Source organism: Perognathus longimembris, chromosome 9 (genome assembly GCF_023159225.1).
Source record: "Perognathus longimembris pacificus isolate PPM17 chromosome 9, ASM2315922v1, whole genome shotgun sequence".
Taxonomy (NCBI): domain Eukaryota; kingdom Metazoa; phylum Chordata; class Mammalia; order Rodentia; family Heteromyidae; genus Perognathus; species Perognathus longimembris.
Window position 1 is genome coordinate 17,045,989 of NC_063169.1, and position 22,523 is coordinate 17,068,511.

At 33.6% G+C, this 22,523-nt stretch overlaps 1 protein-coding gene across 2 annotated transcripts in view; it reads left to right on the forward strand.

The window, feature by feature from the left end:
* The window catches only part of Ascc3 (activating signal cointegrator 1 complex subunit 3), a 242,952-nt gene that overhangs the window by 17,027 nt on the left and 203,402 nt on the right, over positions 1 to 22,523 (forward strand). For both annotated transcript variants that reach the window (XM_048353768.1, XM_048353767.1), the window contains exons 5-8: positions 15,418 to 15,538; positions 19,051 to 19,258; positions 19,822 to 19,963; positions 20,945 to 21,070. In XM_048353768.1, coding sequence (XP_048209725.1) covers positions 15,418 to 15,538; positions 19,051 to 19,258; positions 19,822 to 19,963; positions 20,945 to 21,070 — 597 coding nt within the window. The remainder of the gene's footprint in view (positions 1 to 15,417; positions 15,539 to 19,050; positions 19,259 to 19,821; positions 19,964 to 20,944; positions 21,071 to 22,523) is intronic.

Consider the following 22,523-nt stretch of genomic DNA (forward strand, 5'->3'; position numbering starts at 1 on the left):
CCTGTCATCCCAGTTTAAAAGTTAGCATAAATAGTTGATTACAGTCTAGACCTAGTAAAAAGCAAGAGCTATTTGAAAAACAAATAAAGTAGAAAGGACTAGAGGTTTCACTCAAATGTTAAAGCACTTGCCTAAGCATGGCCTTGAGTTCAAATATCAATACCACAAAAATAAAAAGAAACATGAGAACAAGAATTATATTAATGTGATAACATTTACTACAAAGATGTTGTGTGAGAGGTTTCATTTTTAAACATGTAAAGACGAATAATACCAACAGCAGTATTGCTAATACTACTAACAAATGACTACAATAATGTATAAGATATCATTCTGAAGTTCATTAGGTACATGACTTCATTCATTCATTGTTTACAACAGTCTTTTTTTAAAATGCTTTGTTGTTTTCTATATATGAATATATGTGTGTGTGTGTGTGTGTGTGTGTGTGTGTGTGTGTGTGTGTGTGTGTATATGCTTATTTATTTATTTGGCCAGTCCTGGGCCTTGGACTCAGGGCCTGAGCACTGTCCCTGGCTTCTTTTTTTTTGCTCAAGGCTAGCTCTCTGCCACTTGAGCCACAGCGCCACTTCTGGCCGTTTCCTAAATATGTGGTGCTGGGGAATCGAACCCAGGGCTTCATGTATACCAGGCAAGCACTCTTGCCACTAGGCCATATTCCCAGCCCAACAACAGTCTTTTGAGGTAGATAGCACTGGATTAAAATTGGTTAGAAGCTCTAACAACTGAAAAAGTTACACTTAAAACGTACTTTTCATTTCCTTCCATGTGATAAAAATGTGAAAATAGGATATTAGAGCAAAAAAAGCCTAACAGTTAAATATATTTCATTGTTTCCAATTTGATATCTTTTTCATATGTTAAATTTTTTATTTTTTAAGTTCATACTTTAATTATCCTGTGTTACTGAAGGAAGTGCATTGTTGGCCACTGAAGTCAGTGTTATATAGAGTAGCAAATTAAAACTCGAGCTGTTGGAAGATTTGCCTGAGGTTAGTTACCCACTTAGGTAGTCAATCTAAAATGTCTGTTTAGACATTCCTACATCATTGTGTATTTTTCTTGCTAAGAAGTAAATCTGTGTATATTCCTATATTTGGTGTTGAGACATTTTAATCATGTAGAGGAAGTATGTTTTTAATGTGATTTTGCTACCACTTTTGTCAGCTTCTGGCTAAAATGTGTGTAGCCATATTGTTTTTAAGGTGAAACTGTTTTCATTTTTGTATCAGAATTAAAATGGACTTCAATTTTGAATCCTATTTTGTGTTTTCCTATTTATAGTACAGCTTTATTTTACCAAATAAAAATATATATCATCATGGTAAGAGGACGGTGTTTAATCTGTAGGATCCAGGTAATTTTTAATCTCTCCATACTTGTCCAAAACCAGTACAAATATTTTGTTGGAGTACATATTTTAATAGAAATACTATAGAATACTACATTTAATTTTTAATCTAGTTTTAATTAATATTTTATTTGTTTTTATGACAGCATTCTCTTGTACAATTTTATTTTTATTAAATTAACTGTTATTGTTTTTTTCTCTTTCCTTTTATTCTTATTTATTTTTATTATCTTCAAGTAGCTACAAAGGTGTTACCCTTTACTTAGCTGTTTATGAATATAATGCACCTTAATCAATGTCACTCTTTCAACATTCTCACCTACCCCTTCCTTGCTTTTCTTAATTTTGTAATATGTACATTGAATTCTCTACGACTTGTTATATGAATTTAGCTATGTTCAGTCATTATTATTTCTTGAGAATTTTTATAGTGCCTCTCATGCTTTCTTTTCTTTGTTCCCCCTTCAGGAGTTTATGATTTGCCCTTAATGTGTTCCAGAAATTGTCATTGACTAATTCAACAAACCTATACAATATCATTCATATTTTTCAGTTTTTTCTTAAAGCCTAACAAAATATTCAAATATAATTATCATTATTATCACAACAGTTATGAAATACCTCCCAACATTTTCCTTCCTTCCTTCCTTCCTTCCTTCCTTCCTTTCTTCCTTTCCCCCTTCCTTCCCCCTTTCTTCCTCTCTCCTTCCCTCCCTCCCCCCTCTCTATGTTCTTGCTTCTTTGCCTCCTTCCTTGCCTCCCTTCCTTTCTCTCTCCGTCCCTTCCTTTCTCTCTCCGTCCCTCCCTTTCTCCCCCTTTCCTTTCCTTTTCCTTTCTTTATTCATTCAGTCTACTGTATATAGAGAAGGAATTTAAAATTTAGGGCTAATTTAACAAAGTTTCATCAACTTATTTCCCATTGTGCTTGCTTAATTTTCTTAGAAATTTTATTATACACACATACACATACATACTCACACAAAATTTGTTTAAAGAGAGAAAGGACCAAACAATTGTGTTTGATGTAGTGAATGTTATTAAGACTAGTTTGAAGGAACACATAATTTACCTGCAATTGGGAGAGTTACCTGGAATATATTGATAAATGATAGATATAATAAACATATTTTGTCAATGAAGTAAATGATAAAATTTGGTTCATAGGAATTGAGTGGATTGAAAGCATTTTGAGTAATTTGTCAGTTTGCACACATAAATAAGTATAATTACTAGATTGAGAAATTGCTGTATGCATTTACTTAAATACTTAAGACAATAAATTATTTTTGTTCAGTTCTTTATTCTGAGGCAATTAAAGTTAGCATATCTTCTCTCTTACGAATAAGGGAAGTGATGAATTTGCTGTTTATATGAAAATGTAAACTAAGCCTATAAAATGTGCTCATTCCTAGCTTTATTGTTACTTAGTACATATCTAATTAAATATAATATATGGGAATAAACAGTATTCACATTCCAAGCTGTCTTAATTAAATGGTATGTGACTTTGGTTTCAGTTTTGTTAAATTGTTAGATTAAGTACTTGTAAATAGTGAACATTAATTATTATGAAGATATAATTTGTCTAATTCTCTTCAAGCAAAAGTAATTGCATACTACATTTTTTTCTTAAAGATAAACTCTTAATTTTTATGGTCATATTTATGACTTTATTTTATATTGTTTAACTATATAATAACTTGTGCCCCAAGCCAAAGTAAAATAATTTACAAAGTCTTAGGTTATATTTTCTGCCTTTTGTAATTATTTGGTATTCAGTTCCATACAAACCATCAGTTCAAAGATTTTTCAGATTTCCTTGGGCTTTAAATATTTCTTTTATCCTTAGTGTTTTGTATGTACATTATATATATGTATATATATATGCCTACATATATATATTACATGCAAATCTAAAATTCCTTATTTCAAAGGAAAATTTCCTGAGTTGGATAGTTTTCCTTTGTATGTTGTATACAATATCATGTATGATATATGCTGTTTTTACTTTAATGTGTAGAACACATCTAAGTTTTAAAATGTAAGTCTCTGTATAATTCACCTGTGATATACTCTGATCATTTGACGTGACCTCAGAATATCTATTGTATGTGAAAATAAAATAGTTTCCAATGGAAATTCCCAGTGATGTGTATATTATGCCTGATGTCTAAAACTGACGGGGAGGAAAAATACGAGTATAATGAATTTTTCTCTTTTGCTCCACAAATATACCTTTTATAAATAAATCCAATTTAGTGAATGGATTTTGTTTAAACCACAATTGAACCACAATTAAACCACAATTTCTTCTAGAATATTTTTTCTAATATTTTGTGTGTGTGTCCACACACATGTGCATGTGTTCTGGGGCTTGAAATCGGGACTTGAGTGCTGTCCTTGAGCTTTGTGCTCAGTGCTAGTACTGTACCACTTGAGCTTCAGCTCCAGTTTCAGGTTTTGGTATAATTAATTTGGAGATGAGTGTTATGGACATCATACTCAGTCTGGATTTGAACTACTATTCTAATATCTCAACCTCCTGAGTAGCTAGAATTACTGGTGTTAGCCACCAGTGCTCAGTTCCAACTGACGTTTTGAAGAGTATTTTTAAGCTTATTGAAAAACTGGGGAAAATATAGTTTCTGTATATGCACCCCTAACTTTCCTTTTTTATTTATTTATTTTTTAGCAGTACTATGGTTTGAGCTCAGGGCCCTTCTTGCTAGCCAATTACTCTGCCATGTAACCTCCACCCCTCAGCCTTTTTGTTGTTGTTGTTGTTGTTGTTGTTGTTTAGGTGGGGGTCTTTTTTTTAATTTTTATTTTTTTTACCTTCAGCAGACTAGACTTGTTTCTTCTACCCACACTTCCCGTGTAGGTAGGATTCTGCAGGCATCATCATGCCTGCAGTTAGTGTGGCACATTTGCTACAGTGGATGAGCTAATGCTGATAATCATAATGAAAGTCCATAATTTACATTTCTCTTGATATTGATATTTACATTCACTCTTGGTAATTGCACATTATATGGGATTTGTAAATATACCTGCTAGCAGCATCATACAGAATTCTTTTCTTTTCCTAATAGTCCATGCTCTCTCTTCATCACTCTCCTGGGACCTATTCATATAGGTATGTAGCCATTTCAGACTGTCTTCTCTTACTTGGCAGTATGCATGTAAGAGTTCTCTAGTAATGAAGTTTGAACTCAGTGTCTTTGCTTGCTGTACAAATGCTCTACTCCTTGAGCCATACATACCCTCACCCTTTTTTGATTTAGTTATTTTTCATATAAATAAGCTTATGCTTTTGCCTCATACTGTGTTCCCCCTAGCTATGCCTTCTGCATTGGTGGGATTGTAGCCATATACCACTGGGCCTGGCTTAATTGTTAATGTGGAGAAGGTGGAGGGTTTCTTACTAACTTTTGCTTGGAGAGCCTCAAATGGTGATGCTCCCAGTCTTTGCCTTCTGAATAGCTGGGGTTACAAACCAGTGACCACCAAAGCTGGAAAGCTCATTTCTTTTTAGTGCAGAAATTTTGCATTATACAGATGCAGTTTGTTTTTCTACTTTTTTATTGAAGGACATCTTGATTGCCTTCAAGTTTGGACAATTAACTTTCTTTAAAAAGATTTTTGCATCACTAAATTCTACTTTTGATTCCTATCTTTGTGTTTTTTTTTTAAAGTTTTTTCCAGCTCTGTTTATTTGAAAACATTTCATTTATTTCATAATGCCTCAACATTTCTACTAAGTAATCAAACAGATTTACTTTTACTTGATTTGATAGGTACTTGTATTGTTTAATTGTAGTTCCTAAACTGTTGAAATGAGCATCTTGTACTTTGTAAGCTTTTTGGTTTACCATTCTTTTCTTACCTTTCTTTTCTATGTATTGCCTATTATATTGCTAAGGAATATTTAATCTCTTTCTTTATTGACACAGACAATTAAAAACAGCTTTTACCGGGGGATCTTTCTTGCTTCTTCCTTTAGTAGAAAGATCCTGGGCTGGGATATAGCCTAGTGGCAAGAGTGCCTGCCTCGGATACACGAGGCCCTAGGTTCGATTCCCCAGCACCACATATACAGAAAAAACGGCCAGAAGCGGCGCTGTGGCTCAAGTGGCAGAGTACTAGCCTTGAGCGGGAAGAAGCCAGGGACAGTGCTCAGGCCCTGAGTCCAAGGCCCAGGACTGGCCAAAAAAAAAAAAAAAAAAAGATCCTGTGCTAGTCTACCATGAAACGTAATATATCTCATACAAATACTAAATGTGTATGATGAGATTTATGTCTTACTTTTGGTGAAAATGGTCATTTTCTCTCAATAAAAAATGCATGTACTTGACAAGCAATACCTTTCTTACTTGCCACAATTTATAAATCAGCTGCTCAATTGGAATATTGATTTATATTACAATATAATCTGCTATATCTTCTGGCAAATTTAGTTAAGAGTGCCATATTGTCTTGTACTTATTTCATCCCCATTCCTCTTAACTAATCTCAGATAGTGGGTTAAGGAATTTATTAACTCAACTGTGAAAACTTAATTTCTGTTCTATTTTCATGTGTTAATAATTAAATTACTAAAGTATTTTTCAGTGTTAACATTTTTAAGTAATTAGTATATATCAGCATGAATCCCAGCTAGTCAATTGTGTTTGATTAAACTTGGTGGGAAAAGAAAACAAAAAGGATTTATTTTCAAAAATAAACTTTGAAAGAGGATATAAATAACATTTAAATTATTTAATCATTTCTTGTGCTGTTATTTTTAATTCTACACAGGAATTCTTTGTTAATAAAGTTTCTGGTGTTCTAAATGTATATGTAAGAGTGCTTATTAAGTTAAGGATGTTTTTGCGTATTTACTACAAAAAGTGGGAAGTCAGAATTTGATTTGTATTATTTAAAAATAAAATAGTTTTACTCTGATTAAGTAATGTGTTTATTATTATAGGAAAAGCAGAAAAATGATTACTTAAGGGAAAAAAGGGCCTACCTAGTAACTAGCATCTTTATTGATTATATCAAATTAATTTATTGCACATTTATTGACATAGAATTCTAACAGCTTATGATTTAAACTTTCAATAAATTTGCAAGTAGGATGCAATATTCAAAAATTCATTGAAAGGCTTACCAGAAGAACTAAGAGACTCAAAACCCACCTATATCAATAAAAGAAATTCATGGTCTGGGAATGTGGGTTAGAGGTAGAGTGCTTGCCTAGCATGCATGAAGCCCTGGGTTCAATTCCTCAGCACCACATACACAGAAAAAGTTGGAAGTGGTGCTGTGGCTCAAGAGGTAGAGTGCTAGCCTTGAGCAAAAAGAAGCCAGGGACAGTGCTCAGGCCCAGAGTCCAAGCCCCAGGACTGGGGAAAAAAAACAAACAACAAAACATTTCATAATTAAATTTTTTCTAATAAGTAAACTAGGTGCCCTATGCCTTCACTGGGAAATTCAGGTAATCGTAAGTAATACTAATCCGTTTAAGCTTCCCCAAATACTATAGAGTACGATTATTATGTCTATTTGATAGAAAAGAAATCTCTAAGATTCCGAATAGTTAAATATTTTCCCTACAGTTTTATGAAAAGTCTTAACAGATGAAAATAAAACTTTTCTAAGAGTGCAGAAACACCAGGGTGCATGGTCCCAGCTCCCGAGTCTGGGCTGTGACCCTGGCCGGTCAGTATACTTTTTGCTTCCCCAATAAATCCATCTTTTTACTTGAAAAAAAATAAAAGAGTGTAGAAACAGCATTGATGGTTATTAGTTGTTGGAAATGTAGTTTTTACTGCTGAGTATAAGAAGCTGTTCTATACTTTAATTCTATTTATGTGTGTCTGGAAAAAAGACAGAACTATAGATACAAACAACAGTTGTCAGGAATTAGAAGGGAGAAAGGATGAATAGATTGAACAGGGAAGTTTTAGGAGGGTGAAATTCTGTCTGATACTGTAGTGGTAGATTTGTGCCAATAATTAATTAATCACCGTCAAGACCTATAGAATATACAATCTTGCTAAATCTGGACCAAGAAAAGTAATTGGTCTTGAGTCTGATACTATTAGACAGTTTATTCAACATAAGCATATTCTGTCTTCATATCAGCAAAATATTTTACCATAGTCAAAATATCCTTCATATTACTTCTATATTTGTTCCATGTTTGAAATATTTTACAGTTCCTCTCCAATAAAGTAGCTATGGTTGCATGAGGCTAATGTGATGTAAAACTTTGATTTTAAATTTTATTTAATTTTTTCAACTTAGAATATAAATAGTCTCTTGGCTAGCAGCCAAATAGATAAAATATTATCTAAATCAAACAACAGAGTGAAACACCCTATGGCATTAATAATCAATTGAAAAACCTCACCATGAAAATTGCCAGTTTGGTAGCACCCTCTCCCCCTTAGATATTTTTTCTTTTACTTTGGTCCTGTCTTAGTACTTAGGTTCCAAGTCTGTAGCAAGGTTGTATTCTACATTGTGATTTCTGGTGAATTGATGTATTCTGTATGACAGAACCTAGATTTAAAGTTTTCAAAAGACAAATGGGGAACATCAGAAGGTGAACCATATAAGAATTTTAGGCTTAAAATTTTGGAGTTGTAGGCTTAAAATTATTACATAATAACAGACTATGGTGGAGTTGAACTAATAAGGATTTATATGGAAAAATGGTACTTTTGCCTGTTCAGTTTGAGCAACAGTGGTATTATTGGCTTATGGTATATTCAGACAACTTTAGTACACATTTAGCCATAATCTCAGTGATTTTTCCCTGATCAAATTGTATTTGAAATACTATGTCCCATTGTGGATTCTATTTTATTTATTTTGTATGTATGTGTGTGCTGGTCCTGGGGCTTAAAGGCCTGGGCACCTTCCCTGAGCTTTTTAGTTCAAGACTAGTGCTCTCCCACTTGAACCACAGCTCAACTTCCAGCTTTTGGGTGGTTAATTGGAGATAGGAGTCATGGACTTTCCTTCCCTGGGCTAGGTTTAAACAGCCATCCTCAGATTTCAGCCTCGTAAGTAGTTAGGTTTACAAGCAAGAGCTACTGGCACCTGTCCTGTGGATTCTGTTTTTAAGAGGCTCAGTAAAATAAACATTTTTAAAGGAACCTTGATGAAGAATTGTTTTAAATCAAGTTGCATCAGTATGCTGTTTATTTGTAAAAAAATACTTGTCTGTAAGATGTACACAATGTGTTGCTTGGCATTATTTTCAAGTATGTGAAGACTTATAGATAACCAATTAAGAGCATCTTCTGTATTAGCAGGGGGTGCAGTCATTGTGATAAGTGAAAGCTCTAGTGAGACTGTTTAGGTTCAGTGTAAGGAAAAGTTTTTGTCAGTAACTTAATAGCAATGGTATAACTTGTCTTGTAAAATGCCATTGTCCAAAATATGCTGGATATTCATCACCCAGGAAATACTGTAACAGCAACAATTGTTTATAGAACACTTACTGTCTTTATAGATGAGAAAGTTGTGAATTGAAGAATGTTCCTTTTAACAGATGAGAAAGCTGTGAGCCTAAAAAGGTTGTTCAAATCTAGATCTAGCTCCCAGTTTTGCTGTGTTATTCTTCCTTGGAATGCCAATAATGGTTTTTGTGGGTGAGAGCTTTGTTTGGATGACCTGTAACTTTCCTTTCTAATTGAGCTTAGTTATTGTAGTAATTGTAATTGTAGTAATTGTAGCTTGTGGAGATGGTGTATATAAAATGATTATGAGAAAGGTCCATCTGATTCTTAAATATAGCAGAACTGAATGGAACCATACTTACACATGAAAACTAATGCAGAAGTTGTGATCTAATTGAGGATGAAGTGTTCATGGTAACAGACCTCAATCTTATTATTACTTTTTACAACACAATATGCATCATCAATTAATTTCACCATTGAACAGTAAAAATTTAGTAGCATTCATGGATGCATTTGGTGACATACATAGCAGCAGGCACACCTCTTTGGAAGAAATACTGAAAAAAGGCATATGATATCAGATATCTATTAATATTTGTTATGTGCTCATGTTTTTAACAGTTTATTATTATTAGATACTTTGGTAGAGCTTTATTTAAATTATTCTGTTATGATTACATTTAATGATAATATCTGCATTAGTATTTTGTATATTTAACAAGTGTATTTAAATGAATATTTTCTGTGTGAAAATAAATGCTTTATATATACAATACTTAGTACCTTATGTGGGTCATAAGTAGCTTAGAACCAGGGTGATGTTTTGTTTTGAAAATATGCTTTTTTTTGTTTTAGAATTGAATAAACTTTTAGTGTGTTGGGGGTTTTTTGTCCATTAAGTTAATGCAAAATACATTAACAATAATCTAATGAAAAAATATAATAAGAACTCAAAAAGTTTGTCTATTCTAAAAACACTTTAACAGATAAAGTAATATACCCACCAGTTGTAGGTATAATGGTACTATTATCTTAGCACTCAGTAAGTGAAAGCAAGAAATCTGTGATTTTAAAGGTCACTTTGGTCTACAGAGAGAGACAGAGAGAGAGAGAGAGAGAGAGAGAGAGAGAGAGAGAGAGAGAGAGAGAGAGAGAGAGAGAGAGAGGGCGCCAGCCTGTACCAAAGCAAAAACAAAATTCAAACAGGCTAACAAACCAAACCAAAAAGTCAATACCCTTCACCTGATTCTGTTGTATTTTCCTTGAGTTTTATATCTTAATAGCCAGAATAGTAAAAGTTGCCTTTTCATTGTTAAAGAGCTGTCTTCTTACATTTTTGGTGATCTTAGCTCTTTAGTAGAGCTCTTGTTAGAGGAGTTTCTTTCTATGCCCATAGCTAACCTCTGCCTTCCTCTTAAAAAATAAAAATTGGTAGCTCCAGGAACTTAGAGCAGTGAACCAGACAGCTGTACACTTGCAAACAGTCGTGCTTGCGTGCCAAGTCAGTTTGTAGTGGAGATCTTGAATGCTAACTGCACCTGCTCTCAGCGAAAGTGGTAAATGTTGTGGAAAGCATTATTTGGGGATTTTTAAAAAACCTAACAGCAGCTGATCCCAGAATTCTTGTTCCAGAACTCTTGGGAGTCTTGTTATTCAGAGCAAAACAGTTTTTCTTGTCTCTTGCTAGGACCTATATGTATTATTTTAAAGAAATAATGGGTTCTTTTTGCTGGGATTCTGTGTTAAGGATGCATTAGAAGTTACTTTGCAAATATATTTATGATTCTCCAAAAAAATTTTGGCTAAAAATTTTGGACTGAAATGTAGCTAGAATTTTCCATGTGAACATGAACTTATGTCTTGAATATGAACTTATATGAAGTAACGCTGAGTGATTAACTATATATATAAAGGCATTTCTGCCATTATTATTTTCCACTGGAAGGAATCATCTTATTTAAGAATTAGCATTCTTTAAGAATTAATGGGATTTAAGGAATAGTTTATATTCTATGTAGAGAGTATTTCCTATTACAATGTTTAGAGGATTTTGTTTTGTTTTGTTGAGGGGGTGTGGTGAAAAGGGAAAGCAATTATGTGTGCAGTCTAGACAGTTAACAAGTAGCAATAACCAGCCATAGACATAAAAAACAAACACTCAGAGTTATAATAATGTTATTGAAAATGTGCAATTTCTAGCAGAAATTATAAGGTCCTACAAGAAACAAGAGTTTTATTCATACCATGAGGAAGTAAAAGCAACTAATGGAAACAATCTGAGATGTGACTGGATATCAAATTTAATAGAAAGTAGGCATTACAAATATGTTTAAAAAATGAAAGTATCCCATGATTAAAGAAGACAAATCCAAGACAAATAGAGAAGAAACAAAAAAGTTTTTAAAAGAACCAATATAAAGTTCTGTAGGTAAAAGAGTATAAATAACACAAATTCACTGACCTAGCGAAAGAATTAGTAGAGCACTGAGAGATTATTCAAGGAATAAGAAAATAAACAAATGACGAAAAACATTGTTAAACACCATTAAGTGCACCAATACAGGAGTACACAGAGAAAGAGAGAAAAGAGCCCAAGTGTATTAGAAGCAATAGAGGCTTGAAAATTTTCAAATAAATACTAACTCAAATATCCTCAACAAACTCCTGAATCATGATGAACAAGTATTATAGACACAGAGATCCACAAACAAGTACATCGTAGTAAAGATAAAAGATTTAAAAATTCTTGAGAGCGGGGCTGGGGATATGGCCTAGTGGCAAGAGTGCCTGCCTCATATACATGAGGCCCTGGGTTCGATTCCCCAGCACCACATATACAGAAAATGGCCAGAAGTGGCGCTGTGGCTCAAGTGGCAGAGTGCTAGCCTTGAGCAAAAAGAAGCCAGGGACAGTGCTCAGGCCCTGAGTCCAAGCCCCAGGACTGGCCAAAAAAAAAAAAAAAAAGAAAAAAGAAAAAAGAAAAAAAATTATTGAGAGCAACACAAAAGAAATTATCACTTAAATTCCTCAAAAATCTAACTGATGATAGTTCAGTAGAAGTAATGAAGATCAGAGATGATGGGACAGCATATTCAACATATCTCCAGGCATAGGTGGCATAGACATGTAATCAACAATAAAGAGCCTAAGACAGTAGGATTGGAAGTTCATGGCAGCCTCAGGTGGATAGCAAGTTCATGGCCAACCTCATATACAAAGAGACCTTGTCATACAGGAAAGTTGAAAAGGAAGCCACAAGAAGAAAATATCAAAACATCCTACAACCAGCAAGCTATTTTTATTGGCATAAACTAATTTTATAAGGTCCTTTGTTGTGATTTTAACTACATGCATATAATGTAGTTTGATCTAATTCACCCCATCAGTATTACCCTTTTTTATTGTTCCTTTTTTATAATAGCTTTTGGTGGGTTTTGTTGTGCTATTTTCATATATTTTTATAATTTCTATAGTAGTCACAACCCCCATCACCTCCTTTCTTCCTTCCCCACCTGCTGTTCTTGCTTCCTGCTCTGTCATACACAGACCATGATCCAACCGTTTTGTACTTCTTCTATTTCCTGTGATGACAGGTGCATCCACTGTGTCCATCTTCCCTCTGTTGAGAGGGAATCTTTTAAACTTCTCTGCCTTATGTGGCCTGAGACTCAGATCAAAAAGTATTATTCATTCATTAACATTAGCAGTGATCTCATCAGAAAAAAGGTCTTTGAATACTAGGAGATGGTCAAATTTACATTAATACACGTTTTGTAAAATTTAAATTTTCTTTTGAAAGAAATTGGTGGAAAGTACTTGTTCCTTGATAGAGCAGGCTGACTTCTTTCACTAAAAAAAAAAGTTTGCCAGATATCTTAGTCACCCTATCATAAAATTTATAAAACACTTTATAAAATTTAAACTAATTTCTGTTTTTATTTAAGTATATTCTGAAATAAAACTGACTTTTTGTTACTTGTAACTATTCCTGCGTGATGGTTTGAAAGCGATAGATTGTGTGAAGGCACCTATCATAGCTTTCACATTATCTATGTGAATGTCAGCACAATGAATAAAAGGCAGGTAACAACTATGTCTTGATCTAACTGTACCCACTGATTGAGTCTCATGACCTTTTTGGAGTCCAAATACCATTACTTTTGTTTAATTATTCTTGAAAACTTTTGTAGAGAACAGAAGAAGGAAAAGCCCTAGGATTTTCTTTTATACATCCGTTATCTTTGCTGGAATTAAAATTTTTCTGCCGCATATCATCTTTATTGGAGATTTGGGTGATTGTAGAAGTAGATGCCATAAGTTATATTTTCACCTTAATGTTTATTTTTCTTTTTGGTTTCTCTAGAGATTGAACTTGTATCCATGATTTCTTTTTGTAAAAATGTCTTAAACTGGGCTGGGGACATAGCCTAGTGGCAAGAGTGCCTGCCTCGGATACACGAGGCCCTAGGTTCGATTCCCCAGCACCACATATACAGAAAACGGCCAGAAGCGGCGCTGTGGCTCAAGTGGCAGAGTGCTAGCCTTGAGCGGGAAGAAGCCAGGGACAGTGCTCAGGCCCTGAGTCCAAGGCCCAGGACTGGCCAAAAAAAAATGTCTTAAACTTTGTTGATACCTTTTGTGTTTCTGAATTTCAAATCTTTTCTTTTTTTGGGTGGGGGAGAGATTATTATCTTGTTTTTGTATTTTGTAATAGGGTCTTCCATGTAGCCCAGGTTGACCTCCATCTGTTGATCCTTCTCACAGATGTGTAGTACCATGCTCAGCTAGTGTGTTTTTTATGGACTATGTATTCATGTTCATTTCATTCCATAACGGTTTTCTGTAAAATATTCCAAAGTGTTTCATAGTATAGTAGAGAGTTCTTTATGTTCAGATCCAGGTAGATTTTATTTCAAAACTCCATTCTGCTAATAGCATTATAACATAGGAAATTTTATATAATTTTCTTAATGCTTTCTTTTTAAAAATCCAAAACTATGAATTGTATTTTGCTGTATTTTTAAAGTGAAAAATAGCAGTACTAGAGTGTCAGTGAAGCAGGTACTTTACCACTTGAACCATGCCCTTATCTCTTTTTATATTCATTGTTTTAAAATGCAGTCTCATACATGTCAGTCTGGACCACATTGTCCTATTTATGCCTCTTGAGCAGCTGGATAACCAGTGCTTATTGTTGTGCTTAGTTTTTATTGGATAAGACAGGATTTCATGAGTTTGTTTCCTGGGCTGGCCTTGAACTACAGTATTTTCACTTTTCACCTCCTGAGTAGCTAGGATTACGGGTGTGAGCAACTTTGTTACCAGTTAGTAGTAGTACTTTAACTTTAAAAGATTTATTAGGAGGATTTGCTGGGTGGAATTAGTGAGTTTTATCTTGCATGACATAATGTTTAATATTAATTCCTGATGTCTATAGAATTGATATGTGTATGAATGAGATCATTTTCATTGTCTTTTTTGCACATAGAACTTTAACAACAGTAAAAAGAAAATACTGTACATTTATTATCTCATATATTCAACATAATTTTTATCTTGTGATTTTCTTTGTGTAGATTCTCTGGTGACAGAATTTGGTTAATATTTTGATATTGCAAAATTAGACTATTTAGGGCTGGGGATATGGCCTAGTGGCAAGAGTGCTTGACTTGTATACATGAGGCCCTGGTTTCAATTCCCCAGCACCACATATACAGAAAATGGCCAGAAGTGGCGCTATGGCCCAAGTGGCAGAGTGGTAGCCTTGAGCAAAAAAGGAGCCAGGGACAGTGCTCAGGCCCTGAGTCCAAGCCCCAGGAATGGCCAATAAATAAATAAATAAATAAATAAATAAATAAATAAAAATTAGACTATTTACAATTCAGAAAAGGAAGAAAAATATGTATATTCTCTGACCACATGGGGGAAATTTAAAACTCTGTAGGACAACTATACTATACAGTTAAGTAATAGAAAGATTCTGAATCATAACTTAGGATCTGTGCTTGAAGTCATTTTATTTTTTTAGCTACAGCTTAGAAAAATAAGGTATACATGAAAAATTTTATAAGGTTATTTAAGGCATTTTACAGAAATGTATTTTTATTCTAGATTTATTGAGCATTTAAAATACATGTAAGAATTGTGGTTAGAGTATGATTCATTAAAGCATTCTACTAATTCTTTAAATTGAAAATAACAGCTGTTTCATATAGAAAGCTCTTAGGAAAAAGCACACCAGACTCTGAGAAATATAGAACAGTATATTGAAAAACAAATTACAGACTTATGCGTGTTTATAACAAGAGAAACCACATGAAAGATTTTACCTTGTGATTTTGAAATCTGTATCCAATTATAATTATTTTGAAAAGTATGGTCTTTAATTATATCATTTCAGAAAAATTTTATAAAGCTGAAAATTCCTTAACAAGGTGAATATTTAATTTACTTTTTAAAGTTATTATGTTCCTTAAACTTTAAGTGCTTCTACATTATTTTGACATTTTTCTTAGGCTTACTAATGGGTTAATAACTTGAAAACATTAATTTTGAGTTAACAATATTGTGTTTATTTGCTCTGTAAAGCTATTTGAATTGCTGGGACCTGAAGGACTTGATCTTATTGAGAAGCTCCTTCAGAACAGAATCACAATTGTGGATAGATTCCTTAATTCATCCAGTGAACATAAGTTTCAGGTTCTTCAAGGTAAGAAATTATGGAAAAGTAATTGGAAAAGTAATTCCAATTTAAAAGCAAGATTAATTCATTTAACAAATCTTTTTCATTATTATTATGCTTTCTATATTCTTTGGTCTATTTTCTAGCTTTCTAGTACCTTTCTGCTAAGTATATTTCAGTATATTTTATTAAACATATATAAGTGTCAAATATAAGGGCATAACAGTATTTGGGTCTGACTTTTTAATACTAACAAAACATATATAGTAGATGGATTTTGTGGGGGAGAGTGAGATGAGGGAGATGTTTGTAATAAATATATGTAAATATATATATATATGCGCAATATATCTATCTTGGCCAAGTAGCACAATTCTTTTTCCCCATCTTTGTATTTTGAAAACTTGGAAACCTGTTGTAAAGGCATAGAAGTAATACAAGGATCACTTCCTTATAGATTCACTAGACATTAACATTTTCCTCATACTGTGTCTTTATCTTATGTGTGTGTATACAGACAGACACACATGCACATCTAAATGTAAAGTTTTTGTTCAAGTTGTAGTCATCATACACCTAAAAACAAGTCTTCTATTCAGGGATAATCCAGCTACCACAACAAATTAACACCTGGATTGTCACATGTGACATATTTTTAAATATTAGAGTTGAGTAGGAAGCTGAAGTTATTTAAAAAATGAAAATAAAAAACCCTGCCCCAAAAGGCCTAAGATGTAATGAGGTTTACATCAGCCTCTGCCAGAACAAAAGAAATAAAGTCCAGTGCTACAAATGCAGAAAATTTTCTCTAATCAGCCTTCTAAACATTACTGTAGAGATACTTATTGATCCTAACTTAAAAATCTTCTAATTTATTACATAAAGTTAATGAGAAGTCCAACTTCACATATTTTATGGAAGCTTTAGTTGAGCTAGTTGTCTTCTTGCTCATTATGTTTTATTGTGTGTATATCGTAGATTTTATCAACATTACTTCTTAGAAATAGCACAATGTTTAATAAAAATCATATTAAAACTAAATATCAAAGTAATTTTAAACATTAGTATGTCCTGTAATTCTCAAGGGCTTTTACTACTTTTACTGAATACTGTATAATTATTCATTTTGCTACTACTTAATAATGTTAATCAGATTCTAGAAAAGTTACAGTATTCATATAATTTTTAATATTTCCAAGGAATGTAATAAAGAATTTGACAGAATATTTAAAACATTTTGTAGTGGTGTTTTTATTGGGTATCTCATGAAAAAAAATGTTATCCTTAAAATTTTTTGAAGAGTAAGGAAATACTGAAGAAGGATCTGTAAACGCTGATTAATTTACCATTGTTTGTTCCCTTTATGTTTTAATAAAGTTGTGTGCTTAGTGGTACTTCAAAATTCTCCTATGATTCCTTTTTTTAAAGTTACATACAAAATTATTAACTGCACCCTATCATTTCTTTTTCAAAATCACAGTCTTAGAGAACAATGATTTCTTTCCATTCAGTACTTTTTGTAATCCTGATACATGTGTTAATAGCATTGAGTACTGCATTTGTGGGTAGGAAATATCAAGTGTATATTGTGGGGTTTTTTTTGTTTGTTTTTTTTTTGGCCAGTCCTGGGCCTTGGACTCAGGGCCTGAGCACTGTCCCTGGCTTCTTCCCGCTCAAGGCTAGCACTCTGCCACTTGAGCCACAGCGCCGCTTCTGGCCGTTTTCTGTATACGTGGTGCTGGGGAATCGAATCTAGGGCCTCGTGTATCCGAGGCAGGCACTCTTGCCACTAGGCTATATCCCCAGCCCTATATTGTGGTTTTAGTCCCTACATATAAAATATGTAATGGGAGCCAGGTATCGGTGGCATACATTCATAATCCTAGCTACTCAAGAAGCTGAGATCTGAGGATTGTGGCTCAAAGCTAGCTCAGGCAAGAAAGTCCGTGATACTCTTATCTCTAATAAACTACTCTGAAAAAGCTGGAAGTGAAGCTGTGGTACCTTGAGCACCTTGTGAAGCCTTGAGCAAAGATGCTCAGGGATAGCACTGAGGCTAGCACAAATATATGTTTGTGCTAGTTCTAGCACAAACATATTTGTTTGTTTATATAAATAAAAATATTTAGTTATTTATATAAGTATGTGCTGGTATTTATATTTGCTATATATAAATACATGTATTTATAGTATGTATGTATAATATATGAATTTATATATAAATTCATATATGTTTATTATTATTTATATTTATATTTATTTATAAATATATATACTTACAATGTGAACTATTAGAGCATTGTGCTATTTTACTTTTAGTTGGTAGAAAAATGCTTTTCATATTTTAGCAATGACAGATTGTACTGTGATGAACATAGTTGTGCTGGTACCTTTAGTGTGGTCTTGCTTGTAATCTTTTGGGTAGACCCAAAACTGGGGCTGCTGGGAATTAGGGGAGCTCTATGTTTAGCCTTCTGAGGAACCTCCATATGGCTTTCCAGAGTGGGTGAACAAGTTTATATTCCCACCAACAATGTAGTAGGTTCCCTTTTGGCCACATCCCCTCCAGCACCTGTTGTAATTAATTTTCCTGATAATGGACATTCTTACTGGGATGAGGTGCAATCTCAGTGTTGTTTTGATTTTCATTTCTTTTATGGCCAGTGAAGTAGAGCACTTCTTCATGTGCCTCTTCTTCATGTGTCTCTTGGCCATTCTCATTTCCTCTTACAGAAGTCTCTTTTTAGGTTCTTAGCCCATTTGTTGAGGGGGCAGTTGGTTCTTTGAGGATTTGTCATTGCTATAATGTGGAACCTACCCATATGCCCCTCAGTAGACAAGTAGATCAGGAATATGTGGTACATATACATAATGGAATTCTGTGCCTCTATCAGAAAGAATAATACTGCCCCATTTGTAAGGAAATAGAAGGACTTGGAAAAAAATCATAGTAAGTGAAGTGAGCCTGACCCAAAGAAACATGGACACTATGGTTTCCCTCATAGGGAATAATTAGTACATGTTTAGGTTAGTCATAGCAGAGGATCAAAATAGCCCAGTACATAAGATCATGAACTCCACATTATGGAAACAAGTGGTATATCATGGTTATAATTATTTTCAACATGCCATATAAAACAGTACCCTTTTTTTGTTCTCTCGTATTCCCTTCCTGTGGTTTTACCCCTGCTATCACTGCTCTGATCTTAGTACCATGGATACTGTATATACGTGAATTGGAAATAAGGAAGGGAAAGGGAATACCAAAATCAAGAGATAAAGGATAAAAAGACAAACCATTCCAAAAGCAATACTTAGAAAACCATTTGATGTAAACAACTGTACAACTGGTGGCAGGGAGAGGGAAATGGGGAGGGGGGAGGTAACAGGTTGGATAAGAAATGTATTCACAGCCTTACATATGAAACTAACTCCTTTGTACTTCACTTTGACAATAAAGAAAAAAAAGGAAAATGCTTTTCATGAAGGTTAAATTGTATTTGGAATTATAATTCACTTTTTAAAATTTTTCTTTGTAGACAATTGCAAAAAAATTTTAGGAGAGAACACTAAACCTAATTATGGTTGTCAAGTCACTATTCAGTCTGAACAAGAAAAGCAGTTAATGAAACAGTATCGCCGTGAGGAGAAGAGAATTGCCAGAAGAGAGAAAAAGGCTGGAGAAGATGGAGAAGTTTCTGGAGAGGGACTTTTCTCTTTTGATCCCAAGGAATTGCGTATGCACAGGTAGTAAATTTAGACACCAAAATGCACTTCTTGTAACTTCTACTTTTACATACCAATGTCATTTTTAATTTGGTTTTAGCAATTCAATTCTCACAGACCTGTTTTCTTATGATAGAAATGTTTTGTATGTAAAGCTATTTTTCTGGGCTAGAAAACAATCATCTGCTTAATTAAAATATTGTATGCATATAGGTAATTTAGATATTAGACATAAGCTACTTTTAGATGCTGTGCACACATCACTGAGTTATGTACTATAAAGTTTAAAAAGCTTATGAAAATTCATATTGTCTTAAACATCTTTTGACTATGACAAAACAAAGTTATAAAGAATACTTAGCCAAAGTAATTAAACCCTGTATAAATATAGTATCTGAAGATGTCCAAATCCTATGTGTTTTACCTCTCAGTATTCTGGATTAGTAATAGCTTCCTTTTTATTCAACAATTTCTTTTTTATTTGGAAAGGATATTTGAAATAATTATACTGATATTACTTTAATAAATGCTTTTCTATCTAAAATAAAAATGTGAACTTTGGCCCATTATTTGTCTATTTGCAGAGAGCAGGCGCTTCTGAATGCCAGAAGTGTTCCGATTCTGAACAGGCAAAGAGATACAGATGTTGAAAAACTACGTTATCCCCATGTTTATGATTCTCAAGCAGAAGCCAGGAAAACATCAGCATTCATTGCTGGTGCAAAGGTTTGTCATTTGTGTATACCACTGCTGCTAGGTTAGAATAAGTCTTTTCTGAAGAATGACAGTGTCCCTGATTTTTTAATATAGTGAATATGTTTCTAGTTGTTTCCTTGCCATTTCAATTTGTATTTAAAAATGGTATGGAAAATGAAATACTGGTGTATAGATTAGGTTCTTTTTTTTTCTTATTTAATGTCAAAGTGATGTACAGAGAGGGTACATTTCTTATACTGTTTGTTACCTCCTCCCTCATTCCTCCTGCCTCCCACCCCCTTCTCCTCTTCCCCCATGAGTTGTTCAGTTGGTTTACAACAAATGGCTTTGCAAGTATTGCTTTTGGAGTCATTTGTCTTTTTATTCTTTGTCTCTTGATTTTGATATTCCCTTTCACTTCCCTAGTTCTAATTCCAGTATATACAGTATCCAGTATACTCAGATGAGATACAGTGATAGAGCGGGTACAACCACAGGAAGGGGATACAAGAGGATCATCAACAATAGAAGCTATGGTTTCACATGGCATGTTGAAAGTAATTTTAGACTCTTGTGATTCTCTGCTAAGTTCTTGTTATATTCAGCTCATACTTGTTCATTTCTCTTTATCGTGACAATTTGTAGTTTTGAGTTTTATCTATTGTATCACAATGCTACTAAACTTGATACTATGTATTACACATTTTCCCAGTTATGTGAATACATTTATTTTCAGAGATACTATAGAATTGATGTACACTTTAAGATTTACAACATCCCATAGCATGTATATAATATGAGATACTGATACATGAAAGACTTGAATGGGTGTTTTGAGTCTGCTTATGTTTATTTAATTCTTTTTTGTTTTCCTCTAACTAAATTTGTTTGCAAGTGCTATATCATAAAGCCAGTACTATTCTCTGTCTTTGTCAATCTCTTTATACAAAAATATTTACCAGAGCAATTTTGTTTTTTATTAGTATGGGTATTTGTTTTTCATGGTTGTAGATGATTTTACCAGAAGGAATCCAGAGAGAGAATAACAAGCTTTATGAAGAAGTACGAATTCCCTACAGTGAACCTATGCCAATTGGCTTTGAGGAAAAGCCAGTTTACATCCAAGACTTAGATGAGGTGAGGATCTTTTTGTACAGTTGGTATTTTTGAAGCATGCTATGTGTTATAAATGGATTTGTGTTGGAAAAAATTATTTTAAAAGTAGTTGGGTAATATTGTACAAAGACATGAAGTCTAAGCTACTGGTTACTAAAGAAGCACATTGCTGAAGTTTGAATTTTTACAAAATACATTCCTTCATACATGTAACATGATTTTGCATGTGTGTATTTATTTATTTTACTTATATCAGCTGAGCTCTTTTGGATACATTTGTCTTATCTTTTAAAAGTACTCTTGCACTGCTACTTAAATATTAAGAATTTTAAGCCAGGTGTTGGTGGCTCACACCTGTATTCCTAGCTACTCAAGAGCCTGAGAACTAAAAATCACTGTTTGAAGCCAGCCTGGGCCGGAAGATCTATGAGAATCTTCTCTCCAGTTAACCACCAGAAAACCAGTAGTGGAGCTGTGCCTGAAAGTAGTAGACTGCTAATCTTGAGTGAAAAGCTCAAGGACATAGGCTCTGATTTCAAGCTTCTAAACAAACAAAAAAAAATCAGAATTAAGAATTTTTGAATTCTAAAATGATGTACAAATGACTGTGTTGTTAAATGGACTTTGTACTTTCTTGGGCAAGGTATAATTAAAAAATATTAAATGAGTTTCTAGAATAGTTCTAAGTCACTCATTTGGAAGTTATGGAAATCAGAAGCAAAACAAAGAAGAGAATTTATTGTCATTTCTAACTGGATTACCGAGTAAAGTTACCTGTTTGTTCAAATGTTACATTTTTCTTTGGCTTTGCTTTTTTGTATGAATGAGTATGTGGATCTCACTTACCTTTCTTCACTCAAGGATGGTTTTCTACCACTTGAGGCCTGCCTTCAATTCTGGCTTTTTGATATTTAGTTGGAGATAATTTTCTCTCAGAACTGTCTGCCTGGACTGGATTCAAACCATAATTCTCAGATCTCAGCCTCCTGAGTAACTAAGAATATAGGTGTGAGCTATCTGTACCCAACTTTTCTCTGTTTTCATATTCTCTCTCTGCTCTGTTTTTTCATTTCCCTTTCTTTCCTTTCGTTTTCTTACCCAACTCCCTTTATATTTCTCTGATTCATTTTATTACTCATTCCCAGTAAAGACTTTTTTCTGTATATCCAAAGAGAAATATATTCTAGCAGTTTCAAAGAGCTATTTTCTCCTCCTTTAATCCCAGAAGCAAGAGTTCTTCCTTAAGTTCTTCCAGGAGAAAAAAAAAAAGGCAAACAAACAAACAAAAAAAACACCTGTGATGGAATCTGGATTTCCCTGACTTAGGTTATCAGTGTTTGCTGAACCAATTCCTTTTCCCATGTGGTAAGCTTGGGATTCTTACTGATCATGGTATGTATCCTCATCACTTGTTCCCATGGTCCATTGAGAGACGAAGATGAGTTTCCCAGAAAGAAAATAGGGTACTGTTATT